Source organism: Leopardus geoffroyi, chromosome A2 (genome assembly GCF_018350155.1).
Source record: "Leopardus geoffroyi isolate Oge1 chromosome A2, O.geoffroyi_Oge1_pat1.0, whole genome shotgun sequence".
Lineage (NCBI taxonomy): Eukaryota > Metazoa > Chordata > Mammalia > Carnivora > Felidae > Leopardus > Leopardus geoffroyi.
In genome coordinates, this window is record NC_059331.1 from 54086758 (window position 1) to 54109522 (window position 22765).

General features: G+C 48.4%; 1 protein-coding gene across 9 annotated transcripts in view; it reads right to left on the minus strand.

Moving 5' to 3' along the window:
* TMEM40 (transmembrane protein 40) overlaps nt 1-22765 on the minus strand; it is a 66060-nt gene that overhangs the window by 13944 nt on the left and 29351 nt on the right. For 6 of the 9 annotated variants that reach the window (XM_045493859.1, XM_045493857.1, XM_045493856.1 and 3 more), the window contains 2 exons: nt 1786-1866; nt 957-1100 (listed from right to left, as the gene is read on the minus strand). In XM_045493859.1, coding sequence (XP_045349815.1) covers nt 957-1100; nt 1786-1866 — 225 coding nt within the window. Of the gene's footprint in view, nt 1-956; nt 1101-1785; nt 1867-7455; nt 7480-22765 lie in introns of those variants that run through there. The other 3 variants (XM_045493862.1, XM_045493861.1, XM_045493865.1) reach the window with 2 other exon arrangements.

Below are 22765 nucleotides of genomic sequence, written 5' to 3' on the forward strand. Positions count from 1 at the left end.
CAGAGCCCGATGTGGGGCTCGACATGAAACCAGGAGATAATGACCTGAGCCGAAACCAAGAGTTGGATGCTTAACCGACTGAACCACCCAGGCGCCCCTGTAAGCAGATTTTTTACCTCACTGCGTTATAAATGTATTTTCTTTCCTTTTCCTACTTTTTTTTTAAATTTTAGATATTTAAATATTTATTTATTTATTTAGAGCACACAGGTCAGGGAGGGGCAGAGAGAAAGGGAGAAGAGAGAATCCCAAGCAGGCTCCAGCTGACAGCACAGAGCCCAGCATGGAGCTCGATTTCACAAACTGCGAGATCATGACCTGAGTCGAAATGAAGAGTCTGGTGCTTAACCGTCTGAGCCACTCAGGCACTCCAGGGGATAATCTTAACAGTTTTTTTTTAGAGCTGTTACTATGTGCGAGGTGCTAAGACTTTAGATGTGCAAAGAATGTAATCCTCCCCACAATTCCATGAGGTAGTAGCTTTTGCTATCATCCCCAGTTTATAGATGAGGGCCCCAAGGCACATTGGGTTTAGCAGTTTACCCAAAAGGACACATAGCTGGTGAGTGGCAAAGAAAGGGTTTGGACCTAGGCAGGCTGGTGCACTGAGTTCAACAGCAGAGTGCTCCTGAAAAGCCTAAAATTACTTTACACGAGACGCAGCCGCTTGAGGGGCTTTCTGGGAAGCATGAAAATTAGCTGCAAAGATATCACAGAATAACAGAATACTCAGGATATGACAGCAAAAATTTTTAAACAGAGGACCAAATTGTCTGTGTGGTCAGTTATAACTGTGTACAAGTTGCATGTATCGACAGGTGGGGTCTGGAAGGGAATATGGAAAAATAGAGTTGAAGTATCAAGGCAGGAGATTATGGGGGATTGTTTTCTCATGTAAATGCTTTTATTGAATAATATTATGAATATATATACATATGTACTAATCTTTGCTATACCTGAAGAAGAGGAGGATGACGAAGAAGAAGAGGAGGAGGAAGATGAAGAGGAGGAGGAGGAGGAAAAACACTTGTCTCTCTTGGGTTGTTCTTGAGGAAAGAGTCCAGCTTCCCTGTCTTGCTTGTGGAAATCCGTCTCTCCATCTGGGAGGCACACATAGGCAAGGATGAGTGTTTCTTGCCCTTCCTACCCCAGAGACCACCAAGACCTCCCCAGGGTCTCCTTGGACTTGGGGGCCAGGAATGGCTGGGATCTTTTCCCAAACATGTAGGGCCAGTGGAAGGTGCAGGAGATCAGAGTTCTCAGAACTCGGGGGCTCTAGGAAGGCCCAAGGCATAAATTTCTCTGAATATGGAGACTGGAGAGGGGCTTTTCAGCCCCCATCCTGCCCAGAGGTCACTAGACTGTGTTGCCGATGTAGGATTCACTGTAAATTACAGGGCAGGTATGATCTGGTCAAGCGAACCCTCTCATCCCCCATTCTGGGGCCGAGCAGGACCATTCCCACCTTCTCAGGACTCTCCCCAGTGTGAGACCCTCTCCTAAGTCCCCAGAAGCCCCTTGAGATTTGGGAAGCAACTGAGGGTCTGCAAAGCTAAAGAGTTGTAGGGGACAGACTGGACCAAGTGTGTGTGTGTGTGTGTGTGTGTGTGTGTGTGTGTGTGCGTGTGCATGTGTGTGTGTGTAAAACACTACTTCTCCAGAGGATTCAACTGTGACTTGAGCCACTGTGAAACATGAGCTAAGCAGAGCCTTCTGTTCCACCAGCACTGCTGGACTCTACCTCCCACGTGGCTTTGCCCAGAGGGTGAGAGGAGGCAAACATACAGTCCAGATCTTCTGTTTCTCCAGGGACTCGACTGTGATCTTGAGTCTGGGAAGAAGGTCCTGAAGTCTCCATGGTTTTCCCTGGAAGAATAACAGTAAGTAATTAGAGTAACAATAATAATTAATTTCACCTCAGTTAATCCCCTTAATGTGTAAACAGCTTGGCAAATAAAGAAGAAAAAGACAAACACCCAATATTCAAAAATACAAGAAAACAACTTATAAAAAAAGAATATACAATTAGGGAAATTTAAATAATGATCATCTTTTGATAATATTGGTAACTTATTTATTTTTTTAAAAAATAGACTTTAGTTGTTAGAGCAGTTTGAGGTTCACAGCACAATTGAGTGGATGGTACAGACAGAGATAACCAACATGCCCCCTGGCCCCAAACATGTATTTTTAGGTGTGATATTTATTTACTTATTTTATTATTTTTTTAAAATTTTTTAACATTTTATGTATTTTTGAGGCAGGGACAGACAGAGCATGAACAGGGGAGGGTCAGAGAGAGGGAGACACAGAATCTGAAACAGGCTCCAGGCTCTGAGCTGTCAGCACAGAGCCTGACACGGGGCTCGAACTCACGGACTGAGAGATCATGACCTGAGCCGAAGTCAGCCGCTTAACCGACTGAGCCACCCAGGCGCCCCTAGGTGTGATATTTATATAAGGTTATATTGAGTTAAAGTGTCTGTAAATGTAAGGATAAATACTGAAATTTTTATGATAAAATTATATGATGTCTGGGACTTTCTTCAACATGATCTTATTGGGGGGTTGGAGGGTGTAGGTGGGAGTCCAAATAAACAAACACGACCACGAGTTAATAGTCATCGGAGCTCTATCAAAATATAAATTGTGGTTATCTCTAAGTGGTGATATAATGTATTTTTCGTTTCTTATTTTTACTTTACATTTTCTAAATTTTTAACAGTATTGCTTTTGTTGTAATAAAACAGCCAAGAACCTTTCCTTAGTTAAAAATGTAATATGCCAATATCAGAATAGTATATATCAGTGTATATCAGTACTTAAGCCCTTTTACAAAGGGCTTCTCTGAGTCTGATAACAAACCAAAGTCAGGTAGGAATTTGGCTTAATTGCTCTTCACATTTGAATTATAGTTTCTAGACAACAAAACTTCCCCAAATATTGTGTCCTTTGACTGTTACAATCACCCTTCAAGGTATTTTTATTACCTCTATCTTATAGAGGCACAGAACCCATATGAATACATCTCAAAACATTGGTCTGGGGCACAAAACTACTCAAAGGCCACTCTGGAGTCCGGCCCTGCTGGAATGCCTTTCCAGCATTTCCATGCATTTCCATGGAATTCCAGCATCCACGATTATGGTGACGGTAAGGGCAGGAAGCAGGCACTTGAAGGTGAAGAGCAAAGTTTGGAAATCTATCCCATCAGGACACTATACTCCGTACTTTCCTGAAATTCTGAGAGGGAGCTAGAGGTAACTCTGGAGGGTGGCTTTTGGGTGAATGTACAAGAAGGCCATAACTGTGGCCTTGGAAAATCCAACGGCTGACCAGAGTCAGCTAGTGCTCTCAGTGGGGAAGATATATGGAGAAGGGCTCCCCTACAAAGCCTTTATTTTAGCTGGGCACATGGCCACCCAGCTACGGACTATGTTCCCAGCATCCCTTGAAGCTAAGTGTGGCCATTTGACTACATTCCTGCCAATGGAATGTGTGTGGATGTGATACGTGTGGTGGTGTGACAGTAACTGTTTAATGGCTCTCCAGGAAAAAAAGTACATACACATGCACACACACACACACATTTGTCATAAGTTACTGATGTAAAAAATGCATAGCATACAGTTTGCAAATAATAAAATATACAGTACTCTTTATTGCAAATCCCACACACCTGTAACTTCAGTGTGATTTGGAATTTCTTGCAAAACCTGCTATCAGTTTTTTATAAGTCCATCACCAGCAATAGTGTAAAAATCAAACTACTATAAGTTATTGATTACTATCAGTTTCAGCAAAAAAGTTGCAGACACGATTGATGAACGTAAATACTCCTAATGTAAATGTCAGCTGATATTTTCTTTCACATTAATGAGTAAGACAAAAGTGAAACAACCAAGGCATTCATTGTCACAGTTTGTCAGTGATATGAGCAACTTCTTTGCTGAATCGCATTAGTTTTCAAATTCCGGAAGACTATTTTCTCGACTTGTGCTATTTACAATGTAATGGCTGTAGGTGCAACCCAGTTTTAGGTTGAATCTGCATTATTAGTGTTTTCTTGATCACTTTCTAACATTTAGACCATCAACAAAACAAACCATCAAGCTCTGATTTGTAGAGGTGACTGTTTTCTGTGGTGTAAATGAAAGGGCGGGCCTACGCCGGCTGACTCCATCTTGTTCTGTGTCCTTCACCTTGACCACACCTCCTCCCCTTGAGTAACCGCCCCCCTCACCTGCCTAACAGGACTCGGACCCTTCCCCAGCTAATCGGCTGAGGCCATAGCCATTACCTCACCAACTGCCCCAGGCCCCAATAAAACCTTTGTCCTTTTGAAACTCGCTCTCTCTCCCTGGTATCTCACCACTGCGTCGGTGCAGGTAGGGGATTGAGTTCGAGCTAGCTCGAATAAAGGCTCTTTTGCTTTTACATCGGACTCGGCTCCCTGGCGGTATTTGGGGATCACGAATTCTGGGCATAACATTTGGGCGCTCGTCCGGGATCCCCAAGACCCCCGAGGGACCCTCGACCCGGAGAGCCTGACTGGCCACAGTTAGTGTCTGTCTGTTTGTTCTGTCTTTTCTGTGTGAGCTCATTTCTGGAATTCTGGTAGTGCCCGACGCCGTCTAAGTGGATGCACTGGAGGACCACGGGCCGGGAGTTTCAGAAGACGTTCTGATTCTCCCTTCTGGAGGGACGTGGAATCCCCTCATCTGTTTTGGAGGGATGTGGAATCCCCTCAAAGGTCTGAGACGAGGCGGGTCGCTCCCGCTGGTCAGCGTGAGGCCGTCATCTTTGGAGGGACGTGGAATCCCCTCAAAGGTCTAAGCTAGCTTTCAGTTTTGCTTCCATGGAGTTGGAAGACTTTCTAGGGGCCCTCTGTTTGTCTGTTTTTGTGTTTCTCTGTTTTGTTCTGTGGACTTACTGGACGGACGTTATGGGACAGACTCAGACTACCCCTCTACCCACCTTCTTGGCTTAAGCCCTTCCTAGCCCCGCTCCCTCTGGAGCCAAACCCATTCTTGCTTTGCAGGGGACAAAGAAGAAGAAAAGTCTTACCCAGCCTTCAGCACCCCTCTACCCTGTCCTACGGGGGGGTACTGAAGAAGGATTAATTTTTCCTCCCCCGTATAACCCCTCTAGGATGCCGGAAGAACACCATCCTCCCCCTCCAGGGGAGGCAGACGCTGTTCCGAGAGTGGGAGGCGGAAATGCTCCAGTGGGAAGCCCGCCCTTTACCAGACAAAGGGCTCAGAGGGAGCAATCCGCCTCCGCCGCCGATTCCACTATTCTGCCCCTGCAAGCCACCGGACCCCCAGACGCGGAGGGGAATCAGCCCCATCACTATTGGCCTTTCGCCACTAGTGACCTCTACAATTGGAAAGCTCAGAATCCTAAGTTTTCTGAGAAACCGGCAGGGCTTATTGGTTTATTAGACTCTGTTCTTTTTACCCATCAGCCCACGTGGGACGATTGCCAGCAGCTTTTGCAGGTCCTGTTCACGACTGAAGAAAGAGAAAGAATCCTCAATGGGGCCCGAAAACTAGTTCCGGGCGCAGATGGGAATCCCACCACCAACCAGGCTCAGATAGATGCCTCCTTCCCCTTAACTCAGCCCCAGTGGGATTTCAACACGGCAGAAGGTAAGGAGAGGCTCCGGGTCTACCGCCAGACTCTAATGGGGGGTCTCCGAATGGCTGCTAGAAAGCCAACCAATTTGGCCAAGGTAGGAAATGTACAACAGGGAAAAGATGAATCTCCGGCTGCCTTTTTAGAACGGATCATGGAGGCATTCCGTACCTATACCCCCATGGATCCAGAGGCTCTGGAAAGCAAGGCAGCTGTTATCATGGCCTTTGTAAACCAATCGGCCATAGACATTAGGAGAAAATTACAGAAAATAGATAGACTAGGAGAAAAAAGTCTGCAGGACTTACTGGTGGTAGCCGAAAAGGTATATAATAACCGGGAGCCTCCTGAGGACAAGCAGGCTCGCGCCATGGCGGCTGCCAGCAGTAAGCAGACTCGAGACCTGGCCAGAATACTACTAGCTACCACTGCTGACTTCCCCGAGAAATGAGACTGCCATCTCCAGCAGCTGGCAGACGACGCAAGAAAAGGTAAAAGAACCACCAAGGGGGGGAAGCAGAGGCTGTAGAAGGATCAGTGCGCATACTGCAAGGAGATAGGGCATTCGGCCCGAGATTGTCCAAAAAGGGCCGGTGGGAAGGGAAGCAAGACTGATCGAGTAAAAGTCCTAGAGCTAGATGAACTAAGTGATTAGGGGAGTTGGGGTTCAGACCCTCTCCCCAAACCCAGGGTAACTCTTAAAGTGGAGGGGACCCCTGTTGACTTCCTTGTCGACACCGGAGCACAACATTCGGTCCTCCGCACCCCACAAGGAAAACTAGCCAGCAAGAAGTCCTGGGTACAAGGCGCAACTGGTATGAGCCAGTATTCATGGACTACCCGAAGAACAGTAGATTTGGGAACGGGCTGGGTATCCCACTCTTTTATGGTAATACCAGAATGCCCCTACCCGCTGTTAGGACAGGACTTACTGACCAAGATTGGAGCTCAGATAACTTTCAGACAAGGGGGGGGCCTCAGGTCACCGATGGCAAGGGCCACCCCATCCAGGTCCTGACCATGAAACTGGAGGATGAATACCTCCTCCACCAGGAGGCGCTCCCGAGAGTGGATAATATAGACAGATGGCTACAAGAATTCCCCTCGGTTTGGGCAGAGATGGGGGGGATGGGACTAGCCGCTCACAGGACCCCAGTCCTGGTAGAGCTCAAGCCAGGAGAGAGTCCGGTAAGGATCAAACAATACCCCATGTCTCAGGAGGCCCGGAAGGGGATCCAGCCACACATCCGGAGACTACGAAGCCTAAGGGTACTAGTTCCTTGCCAGTCTGCCTGGAACACCCCCCTACTGGTGGTCAAAAAGCCTCACACAAATGACTACCGACCGGTACAAGACCTCCGGGAAGTAAATAAGAGGGTCGCGGACATACACCCAACTGTTCCCAACCCATATACTCTCTTGAGCTCCTTGGCGCCCTCCAGGGTCTGGTATACTGTACTAGATTTAAAGGATGCCTTCTTCAGTCTGCCGCTGGCACCCCAGAGCCAACCCTTGTTCGCCTTCGAGTGGCATGATCCGGAGGAGGGCTACAGTGGGCAACTCACCCGGACACGGCTACCTCAGGGATTCAAAAATTCGCCCACCATCTTCGACGAGACACTACACGAGGACCTGGTAAGTACAGAAGGGAGCACCCTGGCCTCACCCTCCTACAGTACGTAGATGACATCCTGATTGCTGCCGACAAGGCCAAAAGACTGTGAGCGAGGGACCCAGGAACTGCTGCCTACCCTGGGGGCCTTAGGGTACCGGGCATCCACGAAGAAGGCTCAGATATGCAGGGAGAGAGTAAGTTACCTGGGATATATCCTGGAGGGCGGACAGTGGCGGTTATCAGATGCCAGAAAAGAAACTGTCCTAAAGATCCCTACTCCCACCTCCCGAAGAGAAGTGAGGGAATTCCTAGGATCAGCCGGCTACTGCTGCCTCTGGGTTCCAGGTTTTGCTGAGATCGCCAGGCCCCTATATGAAGCTACCAAAGAGGGGAAAACATTTAAATGGGCTGAAAAAGAAGAAACTGCCTTTAATCAGTTAAAAAAAAGGCCCTCCTAAGTGCCCCAGCCCTGGGCCTACCAGACATTACGAAGCCCTTCCACCTCTTTGTAGACGAACATAAGGGAATAGCAAAAGGGGTTCTAACTCAAGCCTTTAGCCCCTGGAACCGCCCAGTGGCTTACCTGTCTAAGAAACTAGACCCAGTGGCCAGTGGCTGCCGGCTGGCCGCCATGCCTAAGAATTATTGCGGCGACAGCACTCCTAGTCAAGGATGCAGACAAACTGATCCTAGGATGGGAGATCTGGATCACGACCCCACACGCCATTGAAGGGGTCCTGAAACAGCCTCGGGATAGATGGATGAGCAATACACGTATGACTCATTACCAGAGCTTCCTACTCAACCCTCCAGGAGTGCGGTTCCACCCCAGTGCAGCCCTCAATCCTGCAACCCTGCTGCCCGACCCTGACCTAGGTGCTCCACTACATGACTGTGCGGGAATCCTGGAACAAGTACATGGATTCCGGACGGACCTGACCGACCGGCCCCTCCCCGATGCTGAAGCTACTTGGTTCACTGATGGCAGCAGCTTTGTGCGAGACGGACACAGGTATGCGGGTGCAGTGGTGGTTACCGAAACGGACACCGTATGGGCGGAGGCTCTACCCTCCGGAACGTCAGCCCAGCGAGCAGAGCTCATAGCCCTCACCAAGGCGCTGATGCTGGGAGCTGGAAAACGGCTTAACATATACACAGACAGCCGTTATGCATTTGCCACAGCTCATATTCATGGGGCAATTTATCAGGAGAGGGGGTTACTGACGGCAGAAGGACGGACTATAAAAAATAAGCAGGAGATACTTAACCTGCTTACGGCCTTATGGCTTCCTGCCAAGCTAGCCATTATCCACTGCCAAGGGCACCAAAAAGCTGATAACCCAGTAGCTAGAGGTAATGGAAAGGCTGACCAGGCAGCCAAGGCAGTAGCCCTTACTCCAGTCCCCACCATGACCATACAACTACCAGACCCGGGAGACCCAGTTTTACCAGACCAGCCCAAATACTCCCAGGAGTTACAGCGGATCAAGAAACTCCCCATGGCCCAGGAGATAAAGGGATGGTGGTGCTCGTGCTGCCAGACTGGCTCAGAGTCTCAATATTAGAGCACATGCATCGGTCTACTCACATGGGGGCCCGAAAATTAAAAGACTTAATCCGACATGCCGGAATCAAGATTCACCAACAGGACACCAAAATAGAGCAAGTTGTATCTGCCTGCAAGACCTGCCAACTCACCAACGCGAGAGCCACATCAAATAAAAAAGGAACCAGGCTCAGAGGCACCAGACCGGGAGCCCAATGGGAAGTCGACTTCACTGAAGTCAAACCAGGAAAGTATGGTTATAAATATCTTTTATTATTTACAGACACCTTCTCTGGCTGGGTGGAGGCATACCCAACCAAGCATGAAACGGCTCAGATGGTGGCTAAGAAGCTACTAGAAGACATCTTACCCAGGTATGGTTTTCCTGCCATGGTAGGATCAGACAATGGACCAGCTTTTATCTCTCAGGTAACACAGGCAGTAGCCAAGGCGGTGGGGGCAAACTGGAAATTACATTGTGCTTATAGGCCCCAGAGCTCAGGACAGGTAGAAAGAATGAATAGAACCCTAAAAGAGACCCTTACCAAATTAACCATGGAGACTGGCGGGGACTGGGTGACTCTCCTACCGTACGCCCTTTACCGGGTTAGAAACACTCCTTACACTCTGGGTTTTACTCCCTACGAGGCCACCCCCTGTTATTCCCAGTCTTCAAGCTGAACTTATTGCTGAGTTTAAAGATCAAGAACTTTTTCTTTCCTTGAGAGGGCTCCAGAGGGCGCACGAGGACATTTGGCCGCGCCTCTGTGCCATCTACGAGGCTGGCCCGACCCCAACACCTCATCAGTACAGGCCGGGAGACTGGGTCTACATCAAGAGGCACCACCAAGAGACTCTCAAGCCGCGCTGGAAGGGACCCTACATCGTGGTGTCGTCAACCCCCACCGCTCTCAAAGTAGACGGCATCGCGACCTGGGTCCATCACACCCACGTTCGGCCAGCGGACCCCTCCTCGATCCGAAGGACTTCGTCACGCGATGGGCCGTCAGTCGGGACCAACACAACCCGCTCATGCTCAAGCTACAGCGCATTCGACCCACCTAGTATTGGTAACTCTGTTAACTCTGCTTGTCATTGCTCATGCTGCCAGGAGTCCCCACGCCCCCCAAAACATCACCTGGCAGATCATAGACACCAGCTCGGGGACAATACTTAATCAGACCTCCCAGAGCCACCCCAGGGACACTTGCTTCCCAGAACTTTGTGTAAACCTGCAAACTCTGTTCCCCTTGTCACCATAAATGCAGCTGGTCCCATGATTGGGTCCCTAAGCTACATGACAAGGGGGGAATGAAAGGGCGGGCCTACGCCAGCCAGCTCCATCTTGTTCTGTGTCCTTCACCTTGACCACGCCTCCTCCCCTTGAGTAACCTCCCGCTCACCTGCCTAACAGGACTCCGACCCTTCCCCAGCCAATAGGCTGAGGCCACAGCCATTACCTCACCAACTGCCCCTAGGCCCCAATAAAACCTTTGTGCTTTTGAAACTCGCTCTCTCTCCCCGGTATCTCACCGCTGGGTAGGTGCAGGTAGGGGATTGAGCTCGAGCTAGCTCGAATAAAGGCTCTTTTGCTTTTACATCGGACTCGGCTCCCTGGCGGTATTTGGGGATCACGAATTCTGGGCATAACATAAATACTCCCACCATGACTGATTTCAAGCTACCAATATGAGGTCATGGAGTGCAGAGTCGGGAAGGGATGTACCATAGAACACATTATGTGGTGTTTCTACCCTATGAAAATCTACCTATTAAAATCTCAAGTGCCTAGGTAATAGCAGAAAGTAGTGAAATATATTAGGAAGTCATACATTTTCAGCACGTATTAACTTTGTTTTTTAATATACTTTAATTGTACATTTCTTTTTTTATTAAAACTTTTTATTCTTATTTTTTTTAATGTTTTTATTATTTATTTTGGAGACAGAGAGAGAGAGAGAGAGAGACAGAATGTGAACTGGGGAGGGGCAGAGAGAGAGGGAGATACAGAACCCGAAGCAGGCTCTAGGCTCTGAGCTGTCAGCACAGAGCCCAACACGGGGCTTGAACTCACAAACCATGAGATCATGACCTGAGCCAAAGTTGGCCATCTAACCAACTGAGCCACCCAGGTGCCCCTAAAACATTCTTTTTAAAAAATGTTTATTTTTGAGAGAGACTGAGAAGGAGAGCAAGTGGGGAAGGGGCAGACAAAGAGGGAGACAGAGGATCCAAAGCGGGCTCGGCGCTGACAGCAGAAAGCCTGATGCAGGCCTCGAACTCGTGAACAAAGAGATCCTGACCTGAGCCGACATCGGATGCCCAAACGACTGAGCCACCCAGGTGCCCCTTAATTGTACATTTCTATAACTTAATAAAGGTTGGGCTTAATAATCAGCGTCCAAAGTTCCTAAAGATTTGACAATCTATGCTCACAGGTGATACAGCCTGGTGTCAGCTCCAGGCATACTTCTGCTTGCATTCTATTTCCTCTTGCCTGCTTTGAATATGCTGGAACTCAGACACCAGGTGGGGGTGGGGGGAAGTGAAACAATCTCCTTCATGCATAACAAGCCAATACCCCAGGGAATTCCTGAGCAAGAAGTCAAAAGGAAATCTAAGCCTGGAAAGGCCTCATGCCCCAGAGCCACCAGCCCACCTGAACCTGCCTCTGATCAGCTATGTGCACGGAAATAAACTTCTCTCTTATTTGAGCCTGTGATTTGGTCTATTTGTTACAGCAGCATTGCCTGTTGTGCAGGCTTCATTTGGAAGCCTCCCATATTTCTTCTCCCAGTTCAGAGTCTAAGCCCTCAACTTGGGGTAGATTCCCTACTCTCTGACCAGTTTAGATTAGGGTTACTAACCTCAACACTCCTGACATTCAGCACCGATGATTCTTTATATGTGCAAGGTGTTTAACCTCCCGACTAGATGCCAGGAGCATCCCCCAACGAGTTGTTGTGATGGTCAAAAATGTCTCCAGATACTGCTCAATGTCCCCCGGGGGCAAAAGTCACCCCCTCTTGAGAACCACTTGTATAGAGAATCTATTCTTTTTTAAAAATTTAATTGTGTTAAGATTTTTTATTGAGGTATAATTGGCATATAACATCATATTTGTTTCAGGTGTAAAACATGATGATTCAATATTTGTATACATTGTGAAATGATCACCACAGTAAGTCTAGTTACCATATGTTCCCATACAGAGTTACAAATTCCTTTTCTTATGATGAGAACTTTTAAGATCTATTCTTTTAGCAACTTTCAAATATGCACTACTGTATTATTAACCATAGTCACCATATTGTACATTACATCCCCAGGACTTATTTATTTTATTCCTGCAAGTTTGTACCTTTTGACTGACCATTTCAGCCATCCCCAGCCCCTGTCTCTGGAAATCACCAATCTGTTCCCTGTATCTATGAGTTTTGGGTTTTTACATGTATGTATGGTTGTTTTTAGTGCAGAATCTACTCTTTTTTTGAGACAGAGAGGAGAGAGAGCGAGTGAGCAGGGGAGGGGAAGAAAGAAGGGGGAGACAGAGGATCCAAAGCAGGCTCTTTGCTGTCAGCAGAGAGCCCGATGTGGGGCTCGAACTCACAAACCATGAAGTCATGATCTGAGCTGAAGTCGGATGCTTAACTGACTGAGCCACCCAGGAGCCCTGGTACAGAATCTACCCTTAATCCACCACAAGACCTTGGCAAGGCAATATCCTTCCCTGTGCCTCAAAGGCAGGCCATCTGGGCCTGGATCCTATCAGACACTTCTAGTTGTGGATCTTGGGCAAATTAATCTCTCGCTGTCTCAGTTTCCTCATCTGTAAAATGGGGACAATAATAGTGCTTCTCTCATAGTGTTGTTGTGAAAATCGCATGAATTAAAACACGTAAAGCATTTAGAACAATGCTTGGTATAAAGCAGGAGTGAAATAAATGCCAGCTGAGATGAAGTCAGGCCTCCAGAGACCTAGGCCATTCTTTCTTACTGTCAAAATTTGTATCTGACCTTCCAAGCACAGCTCAAATGCCACCTCCTTCATGAAGCCCTGTGCCAGTTGCTAGTACCTAACCAATCTCCAGCCTCCTTACCTCACTCCCTTAATCCTCCTCCCCTCAGCACCCCTGTCCTTCTTTCTTGCTATCAAAACTGCAGTTTTGGTCATTATTACAACAGGAACAGCAAGAAGACAGCATTTGTATAGTGTATACAAGCAGATGGACCAGGGTCCAACCACATTCCTGTCACCTGTGCACGGGATGCCCTTGGGCAGACGGGTCCCCTTCTCTCAGCTCTAGTGATCTCAGTTGTGAACTGGTGACGGTAGAACCACAGGGAGGAAAGATGGCCAGGGCCTGCCCTTAGCAGGGCTCAGTGAATGTGAGTTTCCTCTTTTACAGACCTCCTATTACTCTTGACCATTCGGTGTCCAGCCCCAGGCCTGCCCATGCCCTGTCAGAGTAGTGTCTGACCTTCCAGGCACAGCTAAAATGTCACCTCCTTTATAAAGCCCTGTGCTAGTTGCCTAACCAGTCCTCATCCTCCCTACCCTACCCTACTCAGCCCTGCCCTTCTTTCTTGCTAACAAAACTGCAATTTTGTTCTTCCAGCTCCAGTTAGATACTTGTTTTCTCAACCTCCCTTGTAGCTGGGAGTGGCCATGAGACCCAGTTTTGGCCAAGGAGAAGTGAGCAGGGGTTTGGCTGGGGTTCTGGGAAAGGTTTTGCTTCTCCTGACAAAAGAAACCAACAGTGCTGGTGCTCTGCCTTGGCTCTCCTTCCTTCCTTGAACATGAACCAGCTGAGCCACCCAGGAGCCCCTGTAGTCAGAAGTTTTGATACACACTTCCCCTTTCCTATATCACATTTATGTTAATTGAACACCTACTATGTGCTAGCATTGAGGATACATGGTGAACAAGTTACATCCCTGTCCTCAAGGAATTTTGTGGTAGACCGGGGCTGTGGGAGCCCAGGGGACAAATCAGACCACAGTTAGTCAGGGAAGATTCCTGAAGGAGGGAATGCTGGGGTGAGTTTGGAAGGGCCAGAGGGAACAACGTGCAAAGGCATACAGGCAAGGGGCTTTGTCCCACATGGGAAACAGTTGCAGGAAACAACTCTAAAGAAGAAAGGGATTTGGGGGAGGCCCAGAGTGGACCTCCACCTTATCCCCAGGCATATTGCTCTCCTGAGCCTAGTCAATTCTGCCTCGTACCAGACTCTTCTTCCTCAAGGGAGGGCACTTCGTTGCACAATTCCAGGGACCACTGTTCTTATTCACCTTCAGATCTCTCTGCTCAGGGCTCAGCAGAGGGTCTGACACACCCAGGGTGTGTCTCCTCCACTAGAGCTGGAACCCAGGGTGAAGGGAGAGACTAAGACTGCTTCATTTCTGTGTCACTGAACCCTACACAGGGCCCGGCTAAAGGAAAGACGTGATGATGATGATGGTGACGATGACGATGGCAACCATGACAACAAAGTACTTACTATCTGTCAGGCAACGATGTAAGCGCATCACACATGTTATCTCACGGAGTGCTCACCACGACTCTGTGAGGGCTCACGCTGGTTGTGTCCATTTTATTGATAAGAACACTGAGGCACAGGGAAACTAAGAAACTTTCTCAGGGCCATAACTAGTAAGTGGCTGAACAAAGTAGTTGCTTTGTCCACGATGGGAGATGGAAGGAGTGAAGCTGTCACCTCTTCTCAGGCCCTTGTCATTAGCACCAGGAACGAAGCCACTAAGTCATGGGAGTGCTATGCAAATGATGCTGACATGGCTTGTAGTCAGCCACTGGTGGAGCCCTGAGCAGGGTCCTCATAGCCAAAGGAACTTCCTCTGGCGCTTTGTCAGCTCAGCCATCAGAAACAAGGGCAATGGAACTAATGGAACTGTCATGGAGGTTCGAACTGAGGCAGCCCTCTTTCTCCTTTTAATGTCCTTGCCCCATCCCTCCTCCACCCACATTTCTATTATGAGAAAGGATAAATAGAATTAAAAAAAATTAAAGCTCGAGAATCCATGTGCAGGGCAATGCTTAACTCAAAAGGACAGCACTAATGGTAGAGCATCAGGCACTGGCAGAGGGGTCACTGGGACGAGCTTCTAAAAGGTCAAGCTCACAGTGTGTGACCTCCTTTGAAGCAAGATGGACCAAGGGGTGTTGAGACAGAAGTGAGGCAAGAAGAAAGCAGGAGGGGGGCACCTGGGTGGTGCAGTCGGTTAAGCGTCCGACTTCAGCCAGGTCACGATCTCGCGGTCCGTGAGTTCGAGCCCCGCGTCGGGCTCTGGGCTGATGGCTCAGAGCCTGGAGCCTGTTTCCGATTCTGTGTCTCCCTCTCTCTCTGCCCCTCCCCCGTTCATGCTCTGTCTCTCTCTGTCCCAAAAATAAATAAACGTTGAAAAAAAAAATTAAAAAAAAATAAATAAAAGAAGAAAGCAGGAGGAAAGAGAACATGGCATGTTCTCCAAGATCTCACTTCACGAGCGCAAGTCTTATTTTACACAGGAAGAAGCTGAGGTTCGGCCAGACAAGTGACTTGTCCAAGGTCGCCCAGCTGATCGGTGGACTCGAATCCAATCCCTGCTCCAGCCAAGAGCCTCCATTCCCTGATCCCGGTTAGAGGCGCCTAAAACCCCCTCTCGCAGGTAACCCCCTATCCGCGACTGAGCCCGCGAGGAATGCCTTTCTAGCGCTTTTCTCCAAAAAGGCCCAGCCCTGCTGAGTCACGGGTGATGCCAGGGCCTCTGCACCCACAGATCTTGCTAAACTGGATTTCCCCTTGAGTTCAGCCCAAAATTCCTAAGCTCCTGCTGTCACAAGGGCCTGGGCCCAGGCTGGGAGGGATACTAGGGAACACCGAGCCATGACAGCCTCACCATGCCTTCCCTATGCAGCTCATTTGATCCTCATGCTAACCAGAAGGGAGGCAGAGAAGGGATTATTGTCCTATTTTACAGACGGAAAACTGAGACCCAAAAATGGAGAGGAACTGTACAAGGTTTTATGGCAACTCAGGGGCCAGGCTGGATCCAGAACCCTGACTCTGGATTCAGGAGCTGGTCCCCTGTCTCCAGTGCCCTGCCTTGGGGAGGGGGCCGGGGGTTAGGGGGTACTGAGTTGGATTTCAACAGGTGGCAAAAGGCAGAACGGGATAAAGGTTTATTAGAAGAAGCATGTGGCAGGAAGTTGAAAGGGTAGGAACCCCGTGAGGTTGGGGAAGATCATCCTGGGCCCTGAAGGTCAGGCTAATGGCCATTTTCCTGTAGGTAGACTGCAGCGTTGTGCCTGGAAGCCACAAACGCAGAGCCAGAGTTAAACAGGCCCCGGCCAGTAAAGGGAACTGGAAACAGAAACAGCAGCTGCTGCCCAAGGCGTGGACATGTGTCGTTTTTGTCCACCTGGGACTGAAGCCCCTTCTTCTGGTGATTACACCAAGGGGGCAAGTTAGAGCCCTCCAGAATCTCCTTCGGGCTTCCCAAGCCACCCCAGACAGGCACACACCTTAAAATAAAGTGTATCCTGGTCCGGCAGACACAGCTCCAGGACAAGCATCTCCCAAACTGATCAACCCGCTCCCTAAGTTCCTGTGATATGGAAATTCTAGAGGGGTCACTGCCCTGAACTCAGGTCAGATCATCAGCCTCTCTCTCTCTCTCTTTCTCTCTCTCTCAGGATTCTGACTTGTGATGCAAACATAGTGGCTTAAAACAACACCAGTTTAGCATCTCACAGTCCTATAGATGAGAAGTCCAACACAGGTCTCACTGGGCTAACAGCAAGGGGTCAGCAGGGCTGTGTTCCTTCCTGGAGGCCCTAGGAGAAAATCAATTTCCTTGCTGCTGCTTCTCCTCCCCAACCCCCCTTAATCTCCTTGCTTTGTCCAGCTTCTAGAAGCCACCCACAGTCCTTGGCTTCTGGCGCCTTCTTCCATCTGCAAAGCGAGCACTGTCAGCTCAACTCCTCACCTTGCACCGTGCTGACCTCTTCTGCCTCCCTCTTCCACTTTTTTTTTAATTTGAGAGAGAGAGAGAGAGAGAGAGAGAGAGTAGGGGAGAGGGCAGAAGGAGAGAGAATCTCAGTCAGGCTCCATGCTCAGTGTGGAGCCCAGTTCAGGGCTCGATCCCATGACCCTATGGTCATGACCTGAGCCAAAATCAAGAGTCCGATGCTCAACCGACCAAACCACCCAGGTGCTCCCTCCCTCTTCCACTTTTAAGGATCCTAGTGTCAGTGTGACATTGCCCCCCCCCCCCCCCCCCAGGTCATCAAGGATCATCTCCCTGTGCTAAGGTCAGCTGATGAGCATCCTTACTTCCATTCACAATGTTAATTCTCCTTTGCCATGTAACCTAACTTAGCTCCCAGAAATTAGGATGCAGACATTTTGGGGCCCTTAGTCGGCTTGCCACAGTCTCTAACCCCCAGCGCCTGCCACAACATAGAGCCCTGCAGAGGTTGAGCCTCTTTCTTCCTAAACTAGGTTCCTTGTCTGACTCCACCATGCTCCTGGGCCCCAAACTCCAGAGATAGGAAGGATGCCTCCAATATTTCCTTCCCAGCCAGGCAAAGCCCAAACTTGTCCCATTTTCCCGTCAGGAGGGTCTGGCTTTTCTTCTTTTTTTCAATGTTTATTTTTGAGATAGAGAGAGAAACGGAGCATGACCGAGGGAGGGGCAGAGAGAGAGGGAGACACAGAATCTGAAGCAGGCTCCAGGCTCTGAGCTGTCAGCACAGAGCCCGACGAGGGGTCCTTGAACTTCAAGGTCATGACCTGAGCTGAAGTCAGACTTGCTTAATCTAATCGCTTAATTAGCTGAGCCACCCAGGCGCCCCTAGGGTCTGGCTTTTCTGTTCCCATTGCCTCCCTCTCAAGAGATTTTATAAGGGGACTGAGGGCTTTGGAGTTGGTTGTAACTATGTTCTTATCCCTGTCCTTAGGTGCCTGGCTCCTCTCAGCCTCAGTTTCCCATGTATAAAATGGGGTATTAATATCTGTCTCTGAGAGTGTTGTGGGGATTAAATGATATTATTGCCCACAACAAGCCTACCACACTGGCTTAATAAATAAATGAGAGTATCCTCTCCCTTTGTCCATGCTCAGTGTCTCCCAAATTTGGCTAATGATCCAATTTCCCCAGGAGCACTGTTGACAGGCAGAGTCCCAGAACTCTCTCCTTGGAAGGTTCTCATTCAGGGGGCTGGTGTTAGGAGCAAAGTTAGGGTTAGGATGTGGCTCAGGGAAGTGTGCATCGTTAACAAAGGCCTCACATGGTAGGCAGAGTGTGGTCCACTCAGACTGCCAGAACCTCTCCCAAGTGTTAAAAAAATAGCCTTCCTGCCTGCCTCTGGCCTCATCCCTCCAAATGCATTGCCGGATTGCCCTGGGCTTCAGTTTCCCCATATGTAGAAGTTGGGATGCGCTCTATAAGGTTCTTCCAGCTTTGACATTCTAGAAAAACAGTCCTACCCCCAGTTAACTTCTTCAAGATTCATCAAGTGAGCAAAGAACTTTGGGCCCCAAGGTTGATGTGACTTGCAGGAAAGCCCAGAACAACATGTTCTAATAATAAGACACATATAGTATCTTGTAGGGAACAGCAGCCCCTTGAAATACTCCAGGTAAAAAGGGGATTTTGTAGTCAGAGAAGTTTGGGCAACACTACTTTTCATAGCCCTCATCTAGGAGCTCCACAATATGCGATTGAATATTAAAGGCTCTGAAAAGGCCTGCAGGAGTGAAAGCTCTTTTGCCCTATTAAATTCAACCCTTCCCCAAACTATGCAAGAGCATTGTCCTTTTCCCCAGAATGTCATTCAATGTCTTTTGGCACAGCTTTGGGAAATGCCATCTGATTCAGTCCCTGACATGCCCAGGGTCAGCCTTTCCATCCTGAAGTCCAGGCCTGGGCCCTGTCGCTGCCCACTTTGGACAGTGCCAATTCCCAAGTCCAGAGTTCCTCCATTCCTCCATCGGGACAGTTGGAGAAGGCAATGAATCAGAAACAGACCCTCAGAAGCCAGGGGCAGAGCTTATCAGCAGTTTTGGGATCCCAAGGTGTGGGTGGTTAATCCTCTCAGCAGCCCCAGGGCAGGGGCTGGGAGAGGAAACTGAGTCAGCTCTCATGAGACCAAGAGCCTGGTCCTGGCCCTGCCCCTAACCCATTCTGTGCCCTCAGGTACATCACTTCCCCCCTCTAGGTTCTTTTTCTCATCTACAAGACAGAGAATAATGTGTTATTCACATTTTGGAGCTCGTATGGGGTTGTAGATAGGAAAGTTCATGATAAAATTATCATGCCCTTAGCCAGGACATTATACTGAGGGTATCTTGATTAAGTCAATGCAGCAAAGGGGTCTGACAGAGCCCACTCAGGTCATGCTTCATCACTTTGCTCCCCCGCTCTGTGAATTTGGGTAAATCACTTTACCTCTCTGAGCTTCAGTTTCCCTGTCTGTAAAATGGGGATCAGCGTCACTGTCTTGCAGGGTTGCTGGGAGCATTGAGATGAAAAGAATGCTAATTCTGAGCTCCCTGGGAACAAAAATCATGTTTTTCTTGCTCTCTACTATATTCTAGCCCCTGGCTTAGACAAAGGGCTTCATAAAAAGAAGTCATAAAATACTAAAGTTAAGAGCTTAAAGAAATGGTAGGCTGGCAAAGTTTCTTTAGCATCTCCTTCTTTCTTTTATGTTACTTGTTCACACTCCTTTTTCTTCATTCAGCACCCTCCCCCTTCCTGCCCCAGGCTCACCTTACCCACCCCAGCTCCCCAGGTTTGGCCGTCTCTCCCTTTCTCCAAGCTAGAATCCCACAGAATTGTAACTGAGAGACCAAAACCGAGGCCCTTAAAAGGAAAGGGACTTGCCCAAGGTCACACAGTGGGGCATCTGGCTATGAACTCAGATCTGAGTCTGAAGTCTAAGCATGGAGGGAACCTCACAGAGTAAGAAGGAAGACGCCGCAGCATGCACCTCTTCCACCATCTTGTCCCAAGTCCATCCGGGCAGTTTAGTGGTGGGACGACAAGCCGTGCTGCCCAGCCAGCTGACCACAGCCAGACAGACCTGTCATGAATCTAGGTGACTCTTTTGGCCACAGCATACCCAACAAAGCAGCCAGGGCCTAAGGTTGCCTCTGAGCAGTGCAGGGTGGCACTTAGGCTAAAACGCGACAACATCAAGTGTGCAGAAAGAAGGTGGGTGAGCCCAGCTTAGAGGATGTTCATAGAGAAAGACCTAGGACTTTTAAAAGACCCTCTGAAAGGTAAATAAATGTTAGCACAAGCATCTAACTTGATGTTTAGCACACAGTAAGTTCATAATCAATGTTTGTTGAAGTGTAGTATGAGCCAACAAGGCGATAGAGCTACAGAGCCAAGCTAACACAGCCTTAGGTCACATTAACAGAAGCACAGAGCCTACCATGAAGAAGGTGACCCATATCTCACCATCTCCCATCCTAGGTTCGATCCTAGGTTTTGAACAGAATAGAGTCTGGACAAACAGAGATAATCCAGGGGATTTGGGGGGGGGGGGTATTAAGATCAGACCCAGGAGAAGTGGCTAGAGGAGCAGGGCACTACTTTGGGTGGTCATGAGCACCCTGCCAGGAGAGGTGGCAAGCTGAGGAATGGCAGAGGTTGGCTTAGATGTCCTTAGCTCAGAACTTATTAGTCTTTCAAATTATAATCTCCAAAGTCTATGTCTCTCTACTTAACTTTTGACTAAAGACAGTTAAACAGTATATAGTTCAACCTTGATGTGCACCCCCAGCTGTATACCAGATACTGAACATCATGTCTACTAAGGGGGAGGTTCCCAGGGCCAGCGGGAAGCTGTGGCCTTGTCTTTCGTTTCTCTACCTTCAGCCTACTGCCATACATTGTGATGCCAGGTTGGATAGATCTGAAGATTAAACAATGCATTTTAAGCAAATCAGCCTCCACGGAATGGACAAATGGCTTCAAAGAGCCCTGCAGAGAAACTGAGGATGGAGATAACGCCAATCGAGAAAATACAAGCAGGCAGCAGGAAAAGTGCGGGACAGACCGCCGGCCGCTCAAGTCTTGCGTCAGCCACCTTACCAACTGAAAACAACAACGAATGGGATCTCATACGCTCAGTATATTGCCAACTGACATAAGAACAGAAAAACTACTCTAGAGGTGGACTCCCATCCACTATTGTCCGTGATTAATTTCATTCCAAGTGTATATTGGGCCTTTAGACATTAGTCAATCATCACGTACTTGTATGTAATTTCTAAGTCAGTAAATATGTATCTGTTGGGGGTGCCTAAAGCATTTTTCTGGAGAAGCGTATGCAATCAAAAAGTGTGACAACCACGGCTCCAGATCCTTAAACCCAGCGAGACACTAGGGGACACTGCTCCCTGTTTGGGTTATGGGGTTGAATCAGATTTGTTTCAGATTTAGGAACAAAGAAAAATTAGGGGGGGCGGTGTAGCCCCCAATAAAAATTTTAGAGCCCCTCCCTGCCCCAGTGTTTGCAGATTAATGCGAAGAAACCAAAAACTCTGTAAAGGTTTTCCCCAGCTCTGACTTTCCAAGGTGGGTGCCTATTTAAACAGCCAGAGCCAGGGGCGTCTGGATGGCTCAGTCGGTTAAGTATTTGACTCTTGATTTCAGTTCAGGTCATGATCTCACAGTCATGAGACTGAGCCCCTACATTGGACTCTGCACTGAGCTCTGAACACTGAACGTGGACCTGCTTAAGATTCTTTCTCTCCCTTGGGACACCTGGGTGGCTCAGTCGGTTAGGCATCCAGTTAGGTGTCCATCTCATGGTTTGTGGGTTTGAGCCCCATGTTTGGCTCTGTGCTGACAGCTCAGAGCCTAGAGCCTACTTTGGATTCTGGGTCTCCCCCCTCTCTCTGTCCCTCCCCTGCTCATGCTTTCTCTCTCTCTCTCTCTCTCTCTCTCTGTCTCAGAAATAAACATTAAAAAAATTTTTTTAAAGATTCTTTTTCTCCCTCTTCCTCTGCCCCTCCCTCTCCACCTCCACTCCTCCCTCCCCTTGCACATACTTTCTCTCTCTCTCTCTCTCAAATAAATAACTAGATATCTAGGTAAATAGATAAAAACAGCCAAAGCCAATCCAGCCTCCTTTCTCATTCTGTCATCTAAGTTTCACTGTCTGTCTCCTCTCTCTCTTTTCCATCTTTTTTCCTGTTTCTCTCTTTCCCCCTCTCCCGCCCCTCACACATGCAATTGGCAACAGTGAACACCAGAAAGCAGTCATCCAGAGTGAGAGAAGGAGCTTGCTTGCTCATGAATGTCGGACAGACCTGGATTCAGTTCCCACCACTACCTTCCACTGACTGAGATCACCACATACCACATTCATTCTCAGAGCCTCAGAAACCTCCCTTGGAAAAACAGGCATGCTTACCACTCAAAAATAAAATGACAACCTCATTTTAAAATCGTCAAAAGGGGGCGCCTGGGTGACTCAGTCTGTTAAGCTTCTGACTCTTGGTTCCTGCTCAGGTCAGGATCTCACGGTTAGTGAGTTCGAGCCCCAGGTCTGGCTCTGTGCTGACAGTGCAGAGCCTGCTTGGGATTCTCTGCCTCCCATTCTTTCTCTCCACTCCTCTCCCGCTTGTGCTCTCTCTCTCTCTCTCTCTCAAAATAAATAAATAAACTTAGAAAAGATTTAATTTAAAATAAAATTGTCAAAGGATTTGAATAGACATTTCTCTAAAGAAATGGTCAGTAGTACTCGGAATGCTGTTCCACATGTCATCAATACAGAAATGTAAATCAAATCCACAATGAGAGGTGCACCTGGCTGGCTCAGTTGGAAGAGCATAAGACTATTGATCTCAGGGTTGTGAGTTTGAGCCCTACACTGGGTGTAGAGAATACCGAAATAAATAAAACTTAAACAAAACAAAACCACAGTGAGGTCTCACTTCATACCCTCT